General features: G+C 37.0%; 1 protein-coding gene across 4 annotated transcripts in view; it reads left to right on the top strand.

The window, feature by feature from the left end:
* shq1 (SHQ1, H/ACA ribonucleoprotein assembly factor) overlaps positions 1-21,046 on the top strand; it is a 77,323-nt gene that overhangs the window by 34,045 nt on the left and 22,232 nt on the right. For all 4 annotated transcript variants that reach the window (XM_088917367.1, XM_088917366.1, XM_088917369.1 and 1 more), the window contains 3 exons: positions 2,219-2,373; positions 3,240-3,293; positions 8,420-8,543. In XM_088917367.1, the coding sequence (XP_088773493.1) occupies positions 2,219-2,373; positions 3,240-3,293; positions 8,420-8,543 (333 nt within the window). The remainder of the gene's footprint in view (positions 1-2,218; positions 2,374-3,239; positions 3,294-8,419; positions 8,544-21,046) is intronic.

The raw sequence follows: 21,046 nt of genomic DNA, 5'->3' as shown, positions 1-21,046 counted from the left end.
CTCTGGGGCCTGCAGGCTTGAAAGCAAACTGGCAGGCTGGTGAAGACCTAACCAATGTCCAAGGGAATTAGTTTATTAGAGTTATCTCTGATAGAAAACAGGGAAACAATGGAAAATAAGAACCATCTTAAACTGATTAGAGACTTCTGAGTTTGACTCTTGCCTCCTGTTTAGTCTGACAGATATTCTCTAGGCACTGCTTTGAACTTTTTATTTCATTGTTGTTTTAATTTGTGACAAGGCTAAGCCCATTTTCTCTCTGTCTGATTTGTCACTGGACCTTTTGAGGGTAGAAAGCCCTGAAGGGTTAAGAACAAAATGGCGATGCTTGAAACTCTGCACAACCACTGTCCTTTATGAAAGGCTTGTTTACTGGAAGCAGATTTCTTGGCAGGAATTTCTCTGTTTATACATTGAAAGAGATGAAAAAGAAACTCGCAATGAATTACAGCAGCTCGACTCAAGAGGAAGCCAGGTATTCTAAGATGTCTGCAACATCCCCCTAGAGGATGTCTGTAGTGATAATAAGTATTTCATCATGCAGCAAGAATTCTGTTCTCACGAGTGCCAAGGCTGCAGCAGAGCCAAGAAAATAATTTTAAACAGTTGTGGTGTCGCTTTCCTTAGCGTACGAAACCTTGCAGGGTGCTCTTTGGAGGGTCTGTAAAGGGGGCTGCTTTTAGCTTCATCGGTCAGATGAGTTTTTCGTTTGAAAGAAGTCTCATGTGCTGCAAAAGTAATTCAGCTTCAATCCCATAGGTCCATGCTTTCAAATTATTGCAAGCCATGAAATGCTGTCTCTTAGAAAAAGGGTCCTTTTCGCTTATCATCTTTCAAAGTACTGGCCCTTTCTAACAGATCTCATGCTTCCATTACTTGACTACCATATAAAGCATTGTGCAGGGTAGTTTTCCAAAATAAATAATTTTCAATATAAAACAAATTTCTAAAAAAATACCTTGTATATACATTACGTTCAGCAGCTTTGTAAACATTTTGCTGTCTCACATTCCTCTGTTGGCTCCAAGCCACTTAGCACTGCATCTTACACATTTGAAAGTTTGAGAATAGATTGAAATAGTTTTGGCTCCACGACTTCTTAATCCCTCACTTTATGGCTTATGCTGCTTCTGACATGAGGTGAGATACACAAACCTGGCAAGTTGATGTATCACAAGAACCTTAAGTAGTACTGTATGGCAGGACACTCCTGCCTTGTGAAGCCAGTAAACTTAACTTAAGTTAGAAAAGGCCTTTTATTCTGTTGTTTTGAGTCCACTAAATGCTAAATGCAAGACCATTTTAAAAATCAAGATATATAAATATAAAACAATTACAGCACATCAGGATTATTTTTCTGCATGTGTTAAACAGGGAGGTACACTATATTTAGGAACAAAGCATGGACTCGTACTTTTCAAACTGATTACACCTAGAAGTCTTCTCACTTTGTCTTCCTGAGATGGCTTTTGCATCAAAAACTTGTTTCTCTTAATTTTTCTGGATCGAGTAAAGTGAAGATGCAGAGAAAGACATACCATAAAGGATACTGGTAGAGAAGATTCCAAAGAAACATTATTTGGATAATTATTCCAGTGATTGTGAATAAAGCATGGGTGTTAATTTCCAGATTGAACAATTACTTTCAAATAGTCTTTGGAGCACATTTGGGACCAGATATTGTTATCAGCTTTCATGTTTTTTGTAGCGTATTATCAGTTAAACAGCTATTCTATTACTTTTTATAATAAGATAGCAGTTTCAGAAGTTACTGAGTACAGTGTGTTGAGCAACTAATCTGAAACAAAGAACTCGAAAGTGTTTTGATTTCTTGGTTTTACACTGTTTTCATATTGACGTGTTTTGTGGTTTAAATAGCAGCAGTAAATGATATATTTCAAATGTAATACAGTAATACAGAAAAATGTTTGCTGTTTTAACAACATTCTTAGCTTTTTACATGAAAATAACCATTAATCTGTATAAACATTCCACTGTAATGCAGCAAAGATAAACCTATGAATGTCCTGTCTAGCTGAAATGATTGTTTTGTAGTGATCTGTAACAATTTTTTATCCATTGTTGTTGGTAGTTCACTGGTTTTGATGGTATGAGTAAACAGCTTGGTTATTTTCTAATTTGAGGAACATTGTGTGCAAAGTGAATTCCAGATATTGTCTTCTTACATCTTTCTACTTACAAATACTCTTTTCTTTAGTGTTTTTTTCTGAAGAGGAAAAGGAGCAGCTCAGAAAATTCAGCAATAAATCCTACCTGCTCGATAAAAAAGCCACCCATCAGGTGTGGATCAGCCTGGTTGATATAATCCTGGCATACGTCTATGAGGTCCGTGTCACAGAAGGGGAAAAAAATGTAAGTGATTATTTTTGGCTCCATATAACCCACTTTGGCATGGCAGACTTTGCAATAATGCAACAATTAATCAGTATTACCTTTTCTGCTCATATTGTTGGTCCTAAAGCACCAAAGTGCTCCAGTGACAGTATTTCATAGTGCTGAAATAATCCTGATCTTTTTTGCATCAAATACAGATAATATTTTCATATTTGACACTAAGTTCTCATGGTTTAATTGGTAAGGGACTAATGATATCTTGTATGGTAAGAAACTTTAGTGCATTTTCTTTCTTCACTGTTTTATAATCCATAGAAACAATATTTTATCGATATTATGTATGTCACTTAAGTGTTTGCATGTACATTACTGAATATTCTAATATCGGTATGAGTTTCCTTGGAATGGCATTCAAAGAATTGTATCTAATGCCTTTGCTTTATCAGACTTTAAACTTACATATTTTGGGTGACCATCACTGTTGTATATTTTTAAAGTAAGTGCAATATTACAGTAATCTCGGCAGACTCAGTTTAGCCTGTTGAGCTTTTTCCCACTTATATAGCAATGTTGACATTTGAACGCTTGTACTTTAACGTGCTGCATTTTGTAATGGAGTTTACTGCCCCTTTGTTTTGCATTTCAGTAAGTCTTCCTTGTTATTTTAAGAACATTTCATTGAGTTATAGTGCAACATATTGAGCTGGAATGAAAAATATTTGCGGCATGGAAAAGCAAAATCGATGTTCTGAAACATGACTACAGGGTACTTGTACAGTAGGCAAACACAATTGCAAAATGATGCCCAGCTTGTAAATGAGGGTTTTCAGGTTATAAATGTTGGATTAATTTTTCGGAGGGTATGTGCTCATACTGAATTGCAGGTGGAGTCTCCATGGAATATCAGAAAACTGAGTGGAACTCTGAGCTGGCTGGAGGTAAGCATGCAAATCCCAGGCCCAAAACATATTTATTGGTTTTGCAAAGAAAAAGAAGCTTGGGGTGTATAACTGAAAGAGTGTGCTCTTATGTTACATTAATTAAATTGTTCTACTAAAAATAATGATTCTGGTATGCATTTTACTGATTTTCTCTGAGGTTAGCATACTCAAGCTAAGCCTACACATTAATGGAACATTTGTCTGACAACAATACCTTTTGCTGTGTTTGTAGTATAACTTAAATGTTTGTTGCAAACTCCATGACGGCTTTGAGACAGCCTGAAGTAGGCAGTGTCTGGTTGGTACGATGCTGTTTAATGATAAACTTCACCATGCTCAAAGGGATTTCTTTGAATTTTTTATCCCCTTCCTCCAATTTGTGTCTTGCTATAACTTTATCCATGAGTATTGAAAGCTATGTGGTCTTCATGATTGAATCTTTGCTTATAATTCTCTGCCTGTGAAATCATGTCAGCCACCATTATTGCACACAGACAGAGGTATTTAACTGATTGTGTGACTTGTCAAAGCAAGTTTGTGCACCTGAACTAATTTAGTTTTGCCCCCACAAAAGTGTCTTCTCTCACCCATTAAAGTGTTCAGTTCAAGCATTGAATTTTTAGTTTTAAAAATTACTTTTAAAAATATGTGGAAGGGGTGAATACTTTTGCTGTATATACAATTCATAATCAGCAAGTATGGGTTAATTCTATTCTAAAAAGTAAAAAAGAAAAAGAACAGAGTTTCAGCTTTCAGTTGATAGTGCCACCTACTGGTCCACCAGTACCACGTGCAGCAGCAAACTGGTTTTCGTTAGAGGTCTCCTATCTCTAGGATAAGGCCTGTCTTTTCTCATCTTCTAAAGATCTGATGCAATATATCTGATTGTGTGTACCTTTTACATTGTCTCCAAGAAAGGAAAGATCATTTTATATATTTTATCATATTCAATACAGGGTTCAGTTGCATAGTCACAAAAATGTGTATAGCCAAATACGTTTTCCACAGTAGTATTTTGTAGTACTAGACAGGCATCATCAAGAAACAAAACAGCAGTCAGATGATCATCTGCGTTTATGCAGTTTTGCCATATTGTAATTGCATTGGCAGGAGAAGGATAGCTACTAGGTTTGAAGTTAATTGGTAAAATATTTATTAAAGAAGAATAGTTCATGGCATTTCACCAAGGATGTGATAACCCGTTGGGGTAGTAAAAGATACATCTGCAAACTGTAAGGTGCAAACAGGGGAGGTGGAAGTTTGAGTATGATGAAACACATTCCAAGTCTCAAGTCAGTCTGGGAAGTTGCTCCAAAGACAGAGGCTGTTTGGTTTGTGAGAACCTTATTTACCTTATGCAGGAACCTTATTTCACCAGCTGTTAACTTTATTGAGACTAGATACCTAGATACCTGCCACATCTGGAAGTAATATTTGACCTAGTCTGTTTGTACTTAATGTTTTTCAATCAATCAACCATATTCAGAGATAACATACTTAGAATGATTTTTGATTATTTTATGGTGAATAAAACATGCGACCATTCCATCTGTCTTGAGCAAGTTAGACATGAGGTTGCAGTGTGTACCAAGTTTCAGATTAGTATTGTAACAGGTCACAAAAAACAGTTTAGAAAATTGTAACAAACTCATGAAAACATGTAAGGAGAGCCATTTCGTGTTTCCAAACCAATCAGATTAATTTTCGTTATAGATCCATGTGAGCTCTGTTGCTACATGACGTTTTATAAGGAACGAGCAGCAGAAGATGCAGGACAGAGGAATGGAGGAAGAAGAGGGAAAGAGGGAGGGCAAGAAAACTTTAAAGAACAATGAAAGACTAGAGATAGGAGGAGGCAGTGTGATGAAAGGCAGCAGTATGTGAGAACAGGAATCTTAAATTGGATCCAAATAGGAACAGGTGGAGAGAACTGAAGAGTGTGCAGGAGAGAAGTTACAAAAGTCACGTGTTGTACATACAGTCACGTGTTGTACATACAGTAAATTGTTACAGTTTTATGAGATAATTATCTGTTTTTCAGTTACATACTCTTAGTCTAGTTTTCACTAAAACATTCCTTAACCTCCTTAATGTAAGCTCAGCTAGTCGGTAGATTGGTTTCTCATCTCTCTTATTGAAGCTGCAAGGATGATTTACATTGTTTACTCAGCAATATGTAACAAAACCAGGCATGCATGACTTCGTTTTTTTTTTCTTATGTTCTACCAAGCACACTATCCTACTTTTAGCACTCAATGTATTTCTGAGAAATGACTTTAATTTAGTATCAGGTTGGTTTTTGTTTATGTTTCCAAAGAGCTTCTTACGTGGGCTCATTTATGAAAGTGGAACATTTGAAAAGCTCCCTGAATAGGGTTCTTAGGCTTAGGAAAATATAGTTATTACATTCCTGTGAAAGAAACGTAGATGAGCTGAATAACAGGTCTGAATGAAGTCTAGAGATAATCACTATAAAAGATAGTGTTTAACATCTCTTATAGAGAAAAGGAAGGTAACATAAACGGATTATCTTCCCTCGTATCAATTCAGTAAGCCGTTTCACAAGTCTGTTTTATCACACCTCTGCATTTTTCTCTAATTTCCCCTAATCTGAGTTTAGTTTGCTATTCTTTTCTGAAGGAGCAAATGAGGGAAAAACTCTTTTTACTCATGCATGTCAGATAATTAGAGGTGAATGGAATGATTGAGTAGGGGAAAGTAAGAGATTTCCCGGCTGTTTGGTCCCAGACCAGGGCTTTTGCATCATTCAAGTTTTATCTGATAAATGAGACATCACGCATTCAGGCAGCATCTACCTCCAACAACAGTGGCCTTCAGGAGCACCTAGATAAATTAGCTGAAATGTCAGTAGCTGGTCTTTATTATAAATTAATTATTTCAAGCCTTTCAATTTATAGTTTCCACTGAGCCTCTGTATACAAAATACATTAGTTATTGATATGCCATCAATCGATTAAAAAACGATACTCAGGATGGTTATTCAGTTTTTTCATGATCGTTTTAAATCACAACACCTTTATTTTTTTTACAGTAGTCAGTAAATTATCATTTATTTCAGGTTTATGAAGTACACTATAATATTATGGAAATCTCAACTGTATGATGACTTTAACAACAGTTCATTGAATTTCCTATCCTGTCATTTATGTTTTGAGAAGAGTTCAGATTTTCATTTCTGCAAAGCCTATTTGGTTAAGTGAGCTCTAAGGCAGTTTGCAGTTAGTGTGGTAAATAAAAGCCTAACTCAAATGACAAGGTCTAACATCCATGATAATTCTGTCACTGAGACCAGGGAACTGGAGTGGATCTTATTGCTGTCATAATCATAACAGACTGACAAATGTTAAATGATCTTAAATTAATTTGCTCTTTCCCATTATTGAACGTATATTAATAAGACACATGAGGTACATAACGACCGTGGGAATCCAAAGCCCACGATTTGATGTATGCGGTCTTGAAATCTATTAAGTGTCTTTGATATTAATATCACCCAGATTGATTCATGCCAGCTCCAGAGTCCTTTTATTTTATTGCCTTGTACTTTTAAGGTTAATCTGAGGAAAACCTGAAAATCAGGTTACAGTTCCATGTAGAAATTAAAAAAAAGAATTATTTTGTCACAGATTTTTGGGGTTTTGGTTAGAAGAGTACTATAGTTAATTTGGCAACTGAAAGTTGAGAAACATGTTATTTTTTCCTTTTTGAAGTGTAGAAGTGGGATGAAAACATAAAATGCAGTTTTTGATTGTAGTCATTTTCAGAGATTTGCCTACTTTAAAAAAAAACCTTCAGTTTAAAGTATTTTAATCTTCAGAGGTGTATCATTGGTGGTAAGACAAATACTACATTTTTTTTCTTTTTCAAGTGAAGGTGTTAATAAATTTCCTTTCCTAGCTGGTATTACCTCTTCATAGGCCACATGAGATGCATGCATTCAGCACTTGACAGACAATTATACTTCTCATTATCTCAAACTATATAAGAGAGCAATTAACAGCACTCTAAAAACATAGAAGACCAGTAACAAAATGATAATTAGAAATCTCGAAATGCAATCAAAGCAGGCAGACAAAGATTAACAAACTGATTTAACAATTAAAAGGCCTTCTAAAGCTCTTTTATTGACTGTTAAAGCAGAGGAAACAACCCTGAAACAAATGAACTGATTAAAAGACTTCTGACAATTAAAGTACTGGCTTTGCAGGGGTATTTCAATGCTCCACAAGTATTTACCTTCTGTATAAGTAAGTCATTAAGAGTAATTAGTCTATAAATGACTACAATTAGGAAGAAGTTATCCTGGCTTGCTGTTGAAGGAGAGAAAGTATTACAGTAGCTGTCATCAGAAAATCAATCTCTTTTCGTTAAAAGTTAAAATGGTATCTGTTCTGATACATACAGCAAAGTAACATTATTTGGTTTCTACAAATTGGGTATTAGCATTTGAATGAAATCCATATGAAGAGTCACAGTACTATTTTTATGTATTGTTTTTTAATACAATTGGTGTTTTTATGTATTAATATATACATTACTAATGTACATTAGAATTTTACATTTTTCTTTACTGCATTACATAATAATGGTAAACGCTTAATTTATAAAATGAAGATGAAGATTAATGTAACTGGAACAAGTGGTGCCAAGCAGTACCACACAGAGATTGATTAACCTGGAACAACTATGTGTCTTAAAGATCCACAATTCCTGCAACTCTGTCAGTCGCCTGATGGAGCTCTGCCACTTCTTTGTCCCCTATACATTTTCTCCCTCTGCTTTACACTGACAAATGTTCTCCTCGGAAACAAGGTCATTTATTTTCTTCTCTTTTCCTCTTACGTGATTTATGTTGAGAAGTCCAAATGATTTTGCAGTGAAGAGCCCTCTGTGTGCCTCCTCCAATCTTTCTCCCAGCTGGGAATTTTGAATCGGAAAAACCACTGCCAGTGCCTTGGCCTCCAGGCTTGTCTCCATTCTACACAGCAGTATCGGATATTTCCATCTTTGATCCATATGAAAATGTAACCGATTAAGTGAATTTGTCTATGTATGTGTTCCATCTTTATCCACACATTTAGTGCTGTGTGTTTTTTTTCTAGACATACAACTCTGTCCAGGAGGTCTTGGTATCATTTGGAAGAAGAGTGCTGTGTTACCCATTGTATAGACACTTTGCTCTCATTAAGGCAGCTATAGAAGATGCAGCAGTTATATTTGAGTTAGGTAAGTAACAGTCTTTCAATCATTATTTTTTTTTTGCAAAAACAACAGCAACCAGTAACATGTAAGCTAGTGCAGACAATGGTGTAACACCTGAACACGAGGAAGCGATATGATACTTATCATTAAACCTGCTTTCACCTCAGAATCTTAAATAGTGAATTATTTTCAATGTACTTATGTACAGCTGCCTCAGAACTACTGTAATATATTGTTATACATGGATTCTCCTACTGTTGTTTTTCAACTAACCAGTTTGTAGTAGCACTGCTTTGTCCCGTTTTGTAACTCAGGAAAACCCTTGAAGTTTGTAACATGTATTTATAGAATATTTACTTTATATCTGCTAAGTGTGTGTAATCTTTGGATCAAGGCTCCTCATAAAGTGCTAAGATGAAGGTTCCACTGTGCAAATACATTTAGGATTTATATTGCAAGATTAGCAGTTTCTGTTGGTTTAGCAAGTGTAAATGTGTTAGCAAATTAAACTCATATTTCCAGTTCTGGATTAGCATTTATGTGCTTCATTAGCTATCACAAGTCTGAAATTCTACTTCTGGGAAATTTAGAGCTTTAGAGCGATTTCAGACTGAGGTAGAGGAATGAGAATCAAAGCCTTTTGGACAAAAGACTATGTAATTAATTATTACATTTGAACACCTTGTTACGACCCCAAGTGTCTAGGTGTAAAGGGGTGTAACATTTAGGATGGTTTTGGATGCAGGTGGGTTTCTGGTGAGGGACTTAGGAAGCATGACACATGTTTGGTGCAAAAGTGATTTATTTTAAAGTGAACAAGTGACTGTTACATAATTAGGACACAATAACACACAGGGAAAGGGAACTAGAGCGGTCCCAAAGAAAAGAAAATAACAAACAAAATGGAGCTGCCTAATAAGGTGAGGGAAAGCTGACCTAACTACAAAACAAAAACCTGAAACACTCGGTCTTCTGCGTCTAACACCCTGGCTAACCTTCACTAACTACCCAAAACCATACAAGACAAAAGGCACTCACCTGTCCTATACTAGTGTTACTAATACAGAGATCAACTACGTGTGTAGAATGTACCCGACAACCTTAACTAGCTAACTTAACTAACCCTTAACGCAAAAGTTCACACACATACACAAGTGAACTACGAATACAAATAAGGAAAAACAAGATTAGACACAAGGAACAGGGTACAAAAAAGCACAGAGGTTGATATAACGTTAGGGCAAGGTAATGGCGAAATAAAGGATAAACACAAACAAACGAAAGTACAAGAAGACGAACAAAAACCAACAAAGCTGAAGCTATACTGAAACACACACGAAAACTAACGAAAACGGAGAGAAACGAAGCCGTAGCAAAGCGAAACGAAGCTGAGCCGAGCAGAACAGAAGTCAAGTGAAAGGCCCCCTTCATTCTGAAAACCTCCAAGTTAAATACTGAATAAGCTGAGTTCTGATTGGTCGAGAGTTGATTGAAGACGATGTCACAATAGCAAAGATGAGTGAATTAATGAACCAATGGGGAGGGAGAGCAACCAAAGTCAGGAAGTGTGGAATATAACATCAAAACAAACACACGGACCACACTGGAACATAACACACCTGTAGAACTCTTACTGCCGATGGACTAGGTTTACTCAGATTCTGCCAATTTCTGCTACTTCATCCATTATATTTTTGCTTTTACTGTTTGCTGGCTTATTGAAACAGTGTGACAAGTGTGTGAGGGTTTTTCATTCACATGGATTGCCAATGTGTGCATGTGGATGTGGGAAAAACATTCATAAAAGAAGGGCCCAGGGTTCAGTTGCAGTATTCACTCGAAAATTTGCATTTTCATGTGAGTCAGGGAATTTTACATTTCATTTTATATGAAATGAATGCCCAGTTACTGTTAAATTAACTGCTATCAAGTGGGTTGTATGGGCCGAATTGCCTACTCTCGATTGAGGCTTTACTTATGTTTTTAGTGTCTCCCCCAAAACTACCATAAAATTAATCTGTGATGAAGTTTATCATGGACCTAAGATGGCTAAAGCCAAATAAGGTGGCTAGAGCCATTTTATGTATGTGGTTGTTCTTTATTGGACTGATAACAACTGGTAGGCTACTTTTACATCTTTGCAGGGTACTCAGTGTGCATAGTTAATGGAAGGAATTTTAATAAACATTAAATATTATAAGCTTTTGCTTTATACATAATTATTAGGGTTATAAATTACAAATCTGAGTTTTAACATCTGTAGTGCAAAAATTGAGTCGTTTAAAGTCGTTATATTTAATTAGTATACTGTATGTGTATAATGCCCCCACCAATGTACAACATGGCTAATTTTATAAGGAAGGAAAATTGTCCTCTTCCTGCATTTGATTGTCGCTCACAGAGAAGTGCTTGCAAGAAGAATTGTTTATAAGAGAGTGAGAGACCCTACACATAGATACAAAAAGGAACCGAGTCTGTATTTCACAAGAAACACATTTCTCAAGAAACGAAAAATACACATGTAATCTAACTTTTTGTTGTCATAAACCTTAACATTCACTTTGTAATTTTAGAAAATCTATGTTATTATAATTTGATAGATAAACCGTTATATAAGTAGTATTTGACCAACTTTAGGACAAACATATGTCTCTGTCCACTTGTGTATGTGTTAAGTATCTGTGTAAATGCTAACGTTGTGCTGCAAAACATTTATGTTATGTTTGTTTAGTGTTAGGCAGCATGATGGCTCTGTGATTAGCATTGCTGCTTTGGCAAGATGGGGACCTGGGTTCAATTCCTGACCTGGGGTGCTATCTCTGTGGAGTTTGTATGTTCTCCTTGCGTTTGCATAGGTTTCCTCCAGATGCTCTCGTTTCCTCCCACAGTCCAAAGACATACTGATATGTTAATTTGCTTCTAGGAACACTGGTCCTGGTGTGAGTGTGTGCATGTCTGTGTCTGTGTCTGAGTTTGGACTGCCCAAAAGGATGTAAAATCCTTAATTTTAAAGGACGTTATGTTATACAGTACAAGGGTTGACGATTAGAGGAATGAATGTAGGTTCTCTTTTACCAAAATAAAAACAAATGAAAAAATCCATGTATTTTCACTTGATTTTTTTCCAAACATGAAAACAAGCATCAGTAAATATTAGGAAAACAAACCCATTAATATCCAAACGGAGGTTGAAACCTTCTAGGAAATTTTACAGAAGCGTAAATATTTGGACAGTCACTTGGCAACATGTCAAGTATGTGAGAGGCTTTGCCAGCTAGCTGTTAAGTGCCTGTATCCAATCAGACCTGCAGCAGCAGCAGGGGCTCGTGCTGAATACATTACAGGCTCCCTTTATTTATACTGCTGACTGAGAAAGCATGCCTCTCTGCAGATCACTTTCCTGCACTTGAGCTCCGTACGGTAGTGCAGCAATTCTGAACTGAGCCTACTGTTATATGGAACATCCAAAGCATTCATGTGCAGAAGCTGTGTTTAATTCTTTTTTCTAAGATCACTTTTTATCAGTTTATGTGTGTGTGTGAAGAAGCCACACAATATAAAAAATATGAATTTTTGCATAACCAGTCATTTTAAAACTTTCAGTGTTTCATTTAACCATGGTAAAAATGCTGTAAAATGTTGTAAAAAGCTTGTCAGAAATGACAAATCAAAAGGCAGTTTGGAACAGATGATGTGAAAATGCCTTTGCAGATGATTACAAAACACCAGGAGTATAAAACAGCGTCCTGGGAGCAGTTTACAAAGAGGCTTGTTACTTACAAGTCAGGGGTGTTTTTTCCTAGTCAGCGTTGTGTGTTCATGTCAGTGCAAACAGCAGTTGCCCTCAGTGTTGCCTGTTTCCATCCAGGTTAACCAATTATCTTCTCTTATTCCACTCAGCTACTAAAGGGAGAGGAAAAAGATCAGACCTGTATCACCCTTTGTAACTTTCTGTATTGAGCTCCATATTGCAATGTAAGCAACAGTGGAAATGCCTTTTCATTGATTTATAGTGGATTTAGCTGTTCTACAGCTGTATGTGAACATCTTTTTACCCCCCTTTAATCTCAGAAAACGTTCAGTTTGTTGCAATGTCAGAACTTTAATAAGTAAAATTATTGGAATTTCTTTCAAGTCACAAAACATTCAGCAAACAAATGCGTTGGAGGCAGATAAAGGGTATATCCATTTCTAGTGATATAAAACCATTGCAAAACCCAGCCATTGCAAAAATGGAGCCCATTAAAATATTTTTTCCCTAGATTTCACTCACTGGAAAGCCAAAAGAATAACTACTTACTTGAAGGAACATGGTGATATTCCATCGCATACTCATCTTTCATAATTTTACCAAGAGACATCATTGTGCAAACTCTTTCAACTGTATTCTGGCAGATTAAATTAAATAAATAACATTACAGATATATTATTCCATCCATAATTCCCATTTTCTCTACTGTTATGCAAATTAAAGCATGAGTGACTGCAGTTCAGCAATTACTCCGTGATTGATGTATCTAAGTACAGCATATTTACTGCAATCTCCACCGTCCTGTCCTGGCTCCAGTCAGATCTACTTTCTGTCTGCTTTGCTTTCCTATGAGTGTTCCCTGGGGCTTTCAAACACATGATTAAGTGGCTCAACTTGTCATCAAAGTAAAAAACAGATGACTGTAGAAATCATAGCCTCACTAACTCTCAGCACTCTGGGCCAGTGATGAAACAAAACCAGGCTTTTATTGCGTTCAGAAAAAAAACCCTTGAGGGACAGGAAAATGGGTTCAGATTTCTTTGACATTCTGATGCAAGATTTTAGGTTTTAGGCCAACTTAACATTGCTCACTAAAAGAGCCCTGTTTAAATGGGAACCAAATGTTTGTGTAAGGTTTCCCCGAGTTAAAGTGGAGTGTTTGTTTTGAATATACTGGAATGTCACTGCTCAGCGCCAACAAATTCTGTGCATGGAGAGAGGGATTAGTTTTGTTTCTTTGGGGTAGGTCATGGCAAACATACTGTTTTTTAAGCAAACTTTTATTGAAATAACAAACTTTTTAGAAAAATTGACAAAATACATGAGCTCTACCAACTGCTATCATGTAGGCTTTAAAAAGATTTAACAAGGTTCCCTTCACTTTGCAATTTTATTCTCATTTGAGATGTTAATTTTTGTTCTTTATGATTTGCAGGTGTTAGCACAACCACATATGGTGTACTGTTATAGTACAATAGGATAGATGAATTTCTATGAAAAATGTGTTGCTTTCTGGTTATCATTTTTAACTCAAGATGTATTATATATATTACAGATTTTTGTATTACTTTGTAACTTAATCATTTAACTCATGACCACATAATCCTAATACTACAAGACTACTTTATACGTAGAAGACTAAAACTTTTAATTTGGTGCAAAAAATAACTAAAACAATACATTTAGGTTATGGTATAATTACCTCATGCTCCAAAACATTTTCATAAATGCCACATTACCAATTGCAGAAGCCTGGGAGTCTCAGGTTTTGAAGCCTGCTTGCCTTCAATGTGTAATAGTGAGGTCACGTACACACACACTGTAAGGGGTTTGAGATGGGTGTAGCATCAGTGTGCCATAGATGCCAAGAAACAAGTAAAGGTTGATTTCAAACTAACAAGTAGAAAAAACAATGTTTCATAAGTGAATAATTCTTCAGGTATAACAAGAAGCTCATGTATCATGATATGCTTAACAGGATAATCATTGGACACACTGAAAAACAGAAAGAAAAAACAGTTTACCTTTACTTGTATAGTTTACCTTGCACTGACAGGTTCATTTTATATAGTTACTTTTAACTAGCCAGAAATGACACCGTATTCTTCAGTATGATTATTGCTGGAGCTCAGAAATATCTCATCACAAGAAAAACCACTGTCAGTGTTACAAATTTCATGGTTTTATTTTTGAATATTTTAGGACCGAAAACAGCATGTTGTATTTGTTAGAAAAACCCGCCACGTGTTCCTTCAGTAGTTAATTGAGTGATTTATTTTTAGCTGCTACATACACACACATGGCAAGGGGACAGTTTAGTTACTGTGTGTGGCAGAATAAGGGCTGCCCTGCCCTAAATTAAGCACAGCTGGGTTGAGCATGCAATTACATTGTTGTATTTTCAATGCACATTCAATTAGCCAATTATTCTATCCCAGGGCTCTCTTCTAGCCATATAACCTGCTGCTTGGACAGCAGGGACTGGAACAGGGTAGTCAGCCTTGGCACTTATACTCCATACCATTACAGGGCTTAGAAAGTTTCAATAAGTTAAATGCTGAATTGATCCTTAATGTTTTAATTGACCTGATTGCTGCAGATCACTTTGATAGTTACAGATTAGCTGGAATAAGAACTATCAATGGTGTGGAATCCAGGTGGCACTGATAATTGATATCCTTGATCTAGACAGAGTGGGTGAGAGACTGAGAAAGAGCATAATGTGATACTGTAGTGGTGGGGAGTTCTTTATGTAAATGGTCTTGATCCCCCAATTGGTCTTAAAAGGTCTTAAATGGTCTTAAAAGTATTGCACTGTAAGTCCCTGCCTGGACTTGACCACATCACACTAATGGAGAATTTGGGCACCTTGACCACAAGGTGACTCAGTCAGCCATGGATAGGATCATCTGGCCCTAGCTATCTGGTTTTCATGTAGCAGATCTAGAGAGATCCCTCTTTACTAGACTGCCTATGCTACACTGCCAGCTATGATTTAGTCTTTGACACTTGCTCCAGTACCAGTTCCTAATGTACTGTACCTATCCAATACCTAGCCCAGCAGCCAGCTAGATCTCGTAGTGTTGGAAACAGACTGGAATATGGAGCATACCTCCTGGCCCGATGCCATCAATATTTTGATTTAGGATTCCTCAGGAGAAGCAGGTTTTAGAGCCAGCAGCCATATCGCCCTGCAACTCACAACTGGCAACCCACTGAAGCTAAGCAGGTGTGAGCCTGGTCAGTACCTGGATAGGAGACCTCCTGGGAAAAACTAAGGTTGCTGCTGGAAGAGGTGTTAGTGAAGCCAGTGGGGGGCGCTCATCCTGCGGTCCAGGTGGGTCCTAATGCCCCAGTATAGTGACGGGGACACTATACTGTAAATAAACGCCGTCCTTCGGATGAGACGTAAAACCGAGGTCCTGACTCTCTGTGGTCATTAAAAATCCCAGGGTGTTTCTCGAAAAGAGTAGGGGTGTAACCCCGGCATCCTGGCCGAATTTCCCATGCCTCCTAATAATCCCCATCTATGAATTGGCTACATTACTTTGTTCTCCCACTCCGATGGCAGGCGGAGCGAGGCGTGTAACCCCAGCATCCTGGCCGAATTTCCCATGCCTCCTAATAATCCCCCTCTATGAATTGGCTACATTACTTTGTTCTCCCACTCCGATGGCAGGCGGAGCGAGGCGCCGGTTGGAGTATTTCTCGGTCGCAGTTAATGGCAATGTCAGCTCAAAGATTTGGTTCAAACCACCAAATGGAGACTGGTGTGCCGACAAGCGGACCCTGCTGATGAGGGATTAACGCTAGGAAAGAGAGAGGAGAAGCAGGTTTTAGATTGACTCCTGCTTTCTGTTGCCCCTGGTGGTTGAGGAGATCAGCTATGAAGATCTGCCAGGCCTCTAGTACCAGTTAGATCTTGAAAGGGGTGTTCTAAAAGCCATGGAAGACCTTCTGGCAGGTGCAAATTTGCTGACAAGGTGGCTCCATTCTCCATACCCAACTATCCTGATGAAAGTCTGTCCTGAAGACTTCTAGATGTTACTCTAGGTAGTGGAGGAGCCACTGTTTTCCAGTTAATTACTCTGGATCTTCTGTCAATTAGGATGCCAGACCTGCTCTTTTTCTCTTGCTGCATTGCCTCCCAGTTCTGCACATGTTGCTATGACTTCGGTCAGGGTGGCATCTTCTGTTCTCTTCTGCTCTGGATCCCTTTGTGGACCCCATGTGTGGTTGGTGTACCAGCTGTTGAGTCACCAGGTTGCCAGGTGCCTGTCAATTGCCAAGTCATGCATCATATGAGGGGGAGGAATATGACAGGGCAGCTGGGTTACAGTGAGGAGCACCCAGGAAAAACTGATTGGTCAACATCTGACTGCAGATGTCTTGTTGTACAGTATATTCAGTGCTTGGTCAGTCATGCAGCCTGTGTGTGTCTTGCCATTATAACCAGAGTATGAGAGGCTGAACCAAATGAGTGAAAAACATGAAAGTGAGAAGTTGTAATAGCAGAGCATTTGCATTTGAGTTTACTCCCCCAATAAGGCCTTGGACATATAGCTACACCTTGAAACTCCACCTGGACTCTCACTGTGCTTAATATTTTAATACATGTAAATGTGAGTACCAAGACAAGATGCAATATCTAATTAAAGCTCTAAAATTCAAATTAAAGCCACATAATTCCTACCATTCTTCCTCTGCTGTTTGAAATCTTTGCACATTGAAATGTCTTATCATCCATGATTGGATGACAACCCCTGACAATTGTATTGGAGTTGGCACGTGAGGATATTTTGACATTAGGCCAACACTCTCAAGGTGATGGTGTAATTTCTCACTTCTCCCTGTGATCAGTTGTGTGATGATGAAAGGCACTATACAAAGACAAGGTATTACTATAAGTGATAGTATGTTCAGATTAAATCTCAGTGTTAATATCTGTTTCACAGATGCTGTATTTATAAACAGTACTGATAAAAAATAACCTGTCAGTCTGAAATACAGACTACATTTTGTTTCAAGTAGTATGTTGCAAGAAAATAAAATATCAATGTGGTGATGGCTATGGCAACACCCAATCTGTGGCTCTGGGGCCACTTTATTGTAAGAACATTACTTGTAAATTCAAAGGTTTTACCCATCGTGTCTGCATTCTAACAAGTGAAAACATTTTAAGGTTAGATTTCAGCAGTAATCTCACTGTTTTTACAAGGCATTGTCTATGTTAGCTACCAATGTTTTATTTATTCATTTACCTTATCCACTGATACCTACTCCATATGTAAAAGTAGCCATGCAGGATGCTGGGCTCCAGGTTAAGTTTAGGAAATAGCTGTATTCGTGCTATGCTAAGCAATTCACAGCCCAAAGCTTGTGTTTCAGCTCAGGCCTTTTAGCGTGTCCACAGGCTCCATACCCTGCAGTGAATCAGTACAAGTTCTCGAACATGGGAAGGCATCTTTACATGGTTTCGAAAGATGAACTGAGAAAGCTGCTATTTGAGATCAGCAGTGTGGTATTATAAATGTGTTTTGCAGCTTGCAGTTATTACACCATGTTCTGAAGTGCAGTTTGATATGGTACGTTTTGACTGTTTCACACCAGATTTCCCTTTTGGCTAATTAAAAAGTTATGAATCGGCAGCATTTATATTTAACTTTTTCATACTGCAGATATAATCAACATGCTTAACAGCTGTGAACATTAATGGGTAGATTAAAGCATTAAAAAAAGTCCACTCAAGGTAAATGTTGTATGTTGTATGTTGAAAGAGATTCACTTTGTATGTTGCCCCCTCAGCTGATATTAACAGTAAATGGCAATGTAGGTTTTATTTTTCGGCACAGTGGTTGAGAGGGAGAAAGTGACACACGGCTGTTTTACTCTTTGTATGTTAAGGACTGGCGACCAACATGGTGTCTACTGTACATCCAAACAACAGACGGCAAGTCAAACTGTTCATATCAAACCCATTACCTATTCAGTGATAGGAATTCAGGAGGAGCTCATTATGCAAAAGTGTTGGTTTAAATGCATTTATGAGCCAGAGAAGAAGAAGGCACTTTGTCAGAGAAAGCACAGGTCTTTTGTCTGCACAGGGTTGGGTGACCTAGTATCGAAAGAGAGATATGAGTGACCTACTGGATAGAGAAGCAATCAATAAATTCCTGCTGTTGCCAAGCTGTCCTTAGACATAAATTCAATAGACCACACTTGTAAAATGAATCTTCTCTCATCTCCTGAGCTTTGAACTGCAGTTAAATAGGAGATTGATGTTGAATTGAAGGGAATTTTACATAATGCCATTTTGTAGAGGAAAACGCATTGTGTATGAATTATTATGTATCAAATGAGACTGACTTGATTTACAAGAACTGTGTGGTTTTTAATGTTATGTTGATAGATCAGATTATTCCGATTTTTTATTTTTTCTGTTAATTTCAAGTGGTTTGAGATTGAATGAAAAACAGTTATTATACCATTTGAGTTGATCAAAGGGGATAAAAGGAGCAGGATCAGAACATGACACTGCTCTGTGGTACCAAAGCACTATTCATTGTAATTGAAGGCTATTTCACATTTTTGTCAGGTCTCTAAATAGTAGCTTTGGGGTTGTGAATATTCTCAAGGACAAAGATTTCCCTCTAACGAAGAATTTCAGATTGCCTGTACATTCTGCTCTCAAAGAAAGGAAAAATGCGTTTTAAATTGGATTCTGATTGGAGAAAACAACATTGTACTGATTCATTCTTTCTGAAATAATGTTATACTGTAGAGATATGCATAAAATAAAATTAAAAAAAATATTTAAGCTGTTAGAATTTATATTATTTTACACTGAATGAAAATGTGTTACACTAATGACCCTGTAATTTAAGAAATTGTTTAATTTGTCATTTGGTATGCACTGATTTCTCTTGAGGGTGTACAGTACCCTGAATAACACATAAAGGTGGTGTGGTTTTCATAGCATTATAGCTGTTAAACATACAATGAAGTGTACAGACCTCACTTCTGGCTTAATTTCCCACAATATTGCATGATAACCATAATTCTGTAGCAAAACGTATCATATCGGCTTGATGGATTATTCAAGTTTGTTCATTGAATAAACTGCTTAGTTAGATGAATTAAAAAATAACAGGAGATGATTACTGGGATGTTAAGAAGATGTGAAACAGACAACATTTTCAGTCATTTAGGAACAGCCTGGACACTGATTGAATTTTGAAAAAAACAGACTGACAGCCACTGTTAATTGTACATTATGTTTGATGCACAGAACTATTTTTTCACTTTCCTTTTTAATCCCTGCATGAAATAGCAAAAGAGATCAACTTCTTAATTCACTGAGGCTGTTTTAGAGATATACTGCAGAGAGTGTTATCTAACTTTAAAAATTCCTTGACGTGATTCACTTAAATTTGTTGCTTTTAACCAATTTATTAGGTTTTAAAGTTTACTGACTGATGATTCTCTACATATTTGAATCTTTCTTAAAGTGCTGAGACTGAATTTCAAAATCACCATTGGATGCAATCATATTTGTATATTATATGTGGATGTTTCGTTGAAGATTTGTTTTTGTCAGCCATTACTGGGATTTTTCTTCTCTCAGATCCCTGGATTGCCAATATATATGGATGCTTAGCCTTGCAATGCAATACAGGTATTGATAAATAAGATGTTCCCAAATTGTGATGGCTGCCAGTTTTTTCCCCTTGTACAGAAGTTCTGTATTCTATTTAATAAATCATTCTGTGGTGTTTATTTAGTATTTCCTGAAATCCCATTGGAAAGGATTAAAATTTAGGGTGGCAAGGTAGTACACTCTTTAACATTGCAGCCTTGCAGCACTAGAGCCCTGGTTCAGTTCCTGGGGTGCTTTCTGCTTGGCGTTTGTATGTTCTTCCCATGTTTGCATGATGAGAGCAGGGGAGCTTCTCATTCGGCAAATTTAAATTTGGATATGGATTGCAAAATAAATGCACACTTGTATGCATGCTTTTGTTGTAGACTGCTTGTGCAAAAAAAACAGCATTCTCTTGATATCTGAAATGTGCATGTCTCTAACACTCCACATACTGTATTATGAAACATTGCTTAATTGTATATTGAAAAACAACTGTATGTTGCAATTTGTATAAAATATATCTGTACATCTTTTTACAAATATAATTTCCCAGAAACCGTTTCGTATCGCAAAAAATTACATAAAGGGGAAAAAGTATGATCTGTTTCGGATCCCAAAAAAGTCATCCCTACTTCTAATTTTTTCACCAAAAAATGAAAAAAAGAAACAATAATAATTAGCGTACCTTGGTTTGTGTTTTTAGTAATAAAAACTGCTTACGTAGTTAGGTATGATTAATGATGTCTAAGTAACAGCAGCCACTTCATTTGCTTTTTTTGTAATTACCCACACACTAACGATTTTCATTTTTTAACATCTTTAGGGTCCATGATAAAGTCTAAGTGCACACAATAGCGAACAACACATGAAGTATAATGCAGTGTACTGTATCACACCTGTCAGTTGTGCCACTCAGTAGAGTCTGTGCTAGCTGTCACCCATACTAGTTAGTGGAAGGTGATGTGTACACTCAATATGAAACAAGTTATATGACGCCTTCCTCTTCACTCTTACTTTTGGCGGAGGTTTTGACATTTTTCTTCATATCGCTTCTTTGTAGTTTTGAAGTTGGTTTCTGTTATTCGAAATGTGGGTAACAATTCACATGGACCATAGTATCTAATTTTTATAAAAATA

The sequence above is a fragment of the Atractosteus spatula genome, chromosome 5 (assembly GCF_055471065.1).
Source record: "Atractosteus spatula isolate fAtrSpa1 chromosome 5, fAtrSpa1.hap1, whole genome shotgun sequence".
Classification (NCBI taxonomy): domain Eukaryota; kingdom Metazoa; phylum Chordata; class Actinopteri; order Semionotiformes; family Lepisosteidae; genus Atractosteus; species Atractosteus spatula.
This window is presented reverse-complemented; position numbering and strand designations above follow the sequence as displayed.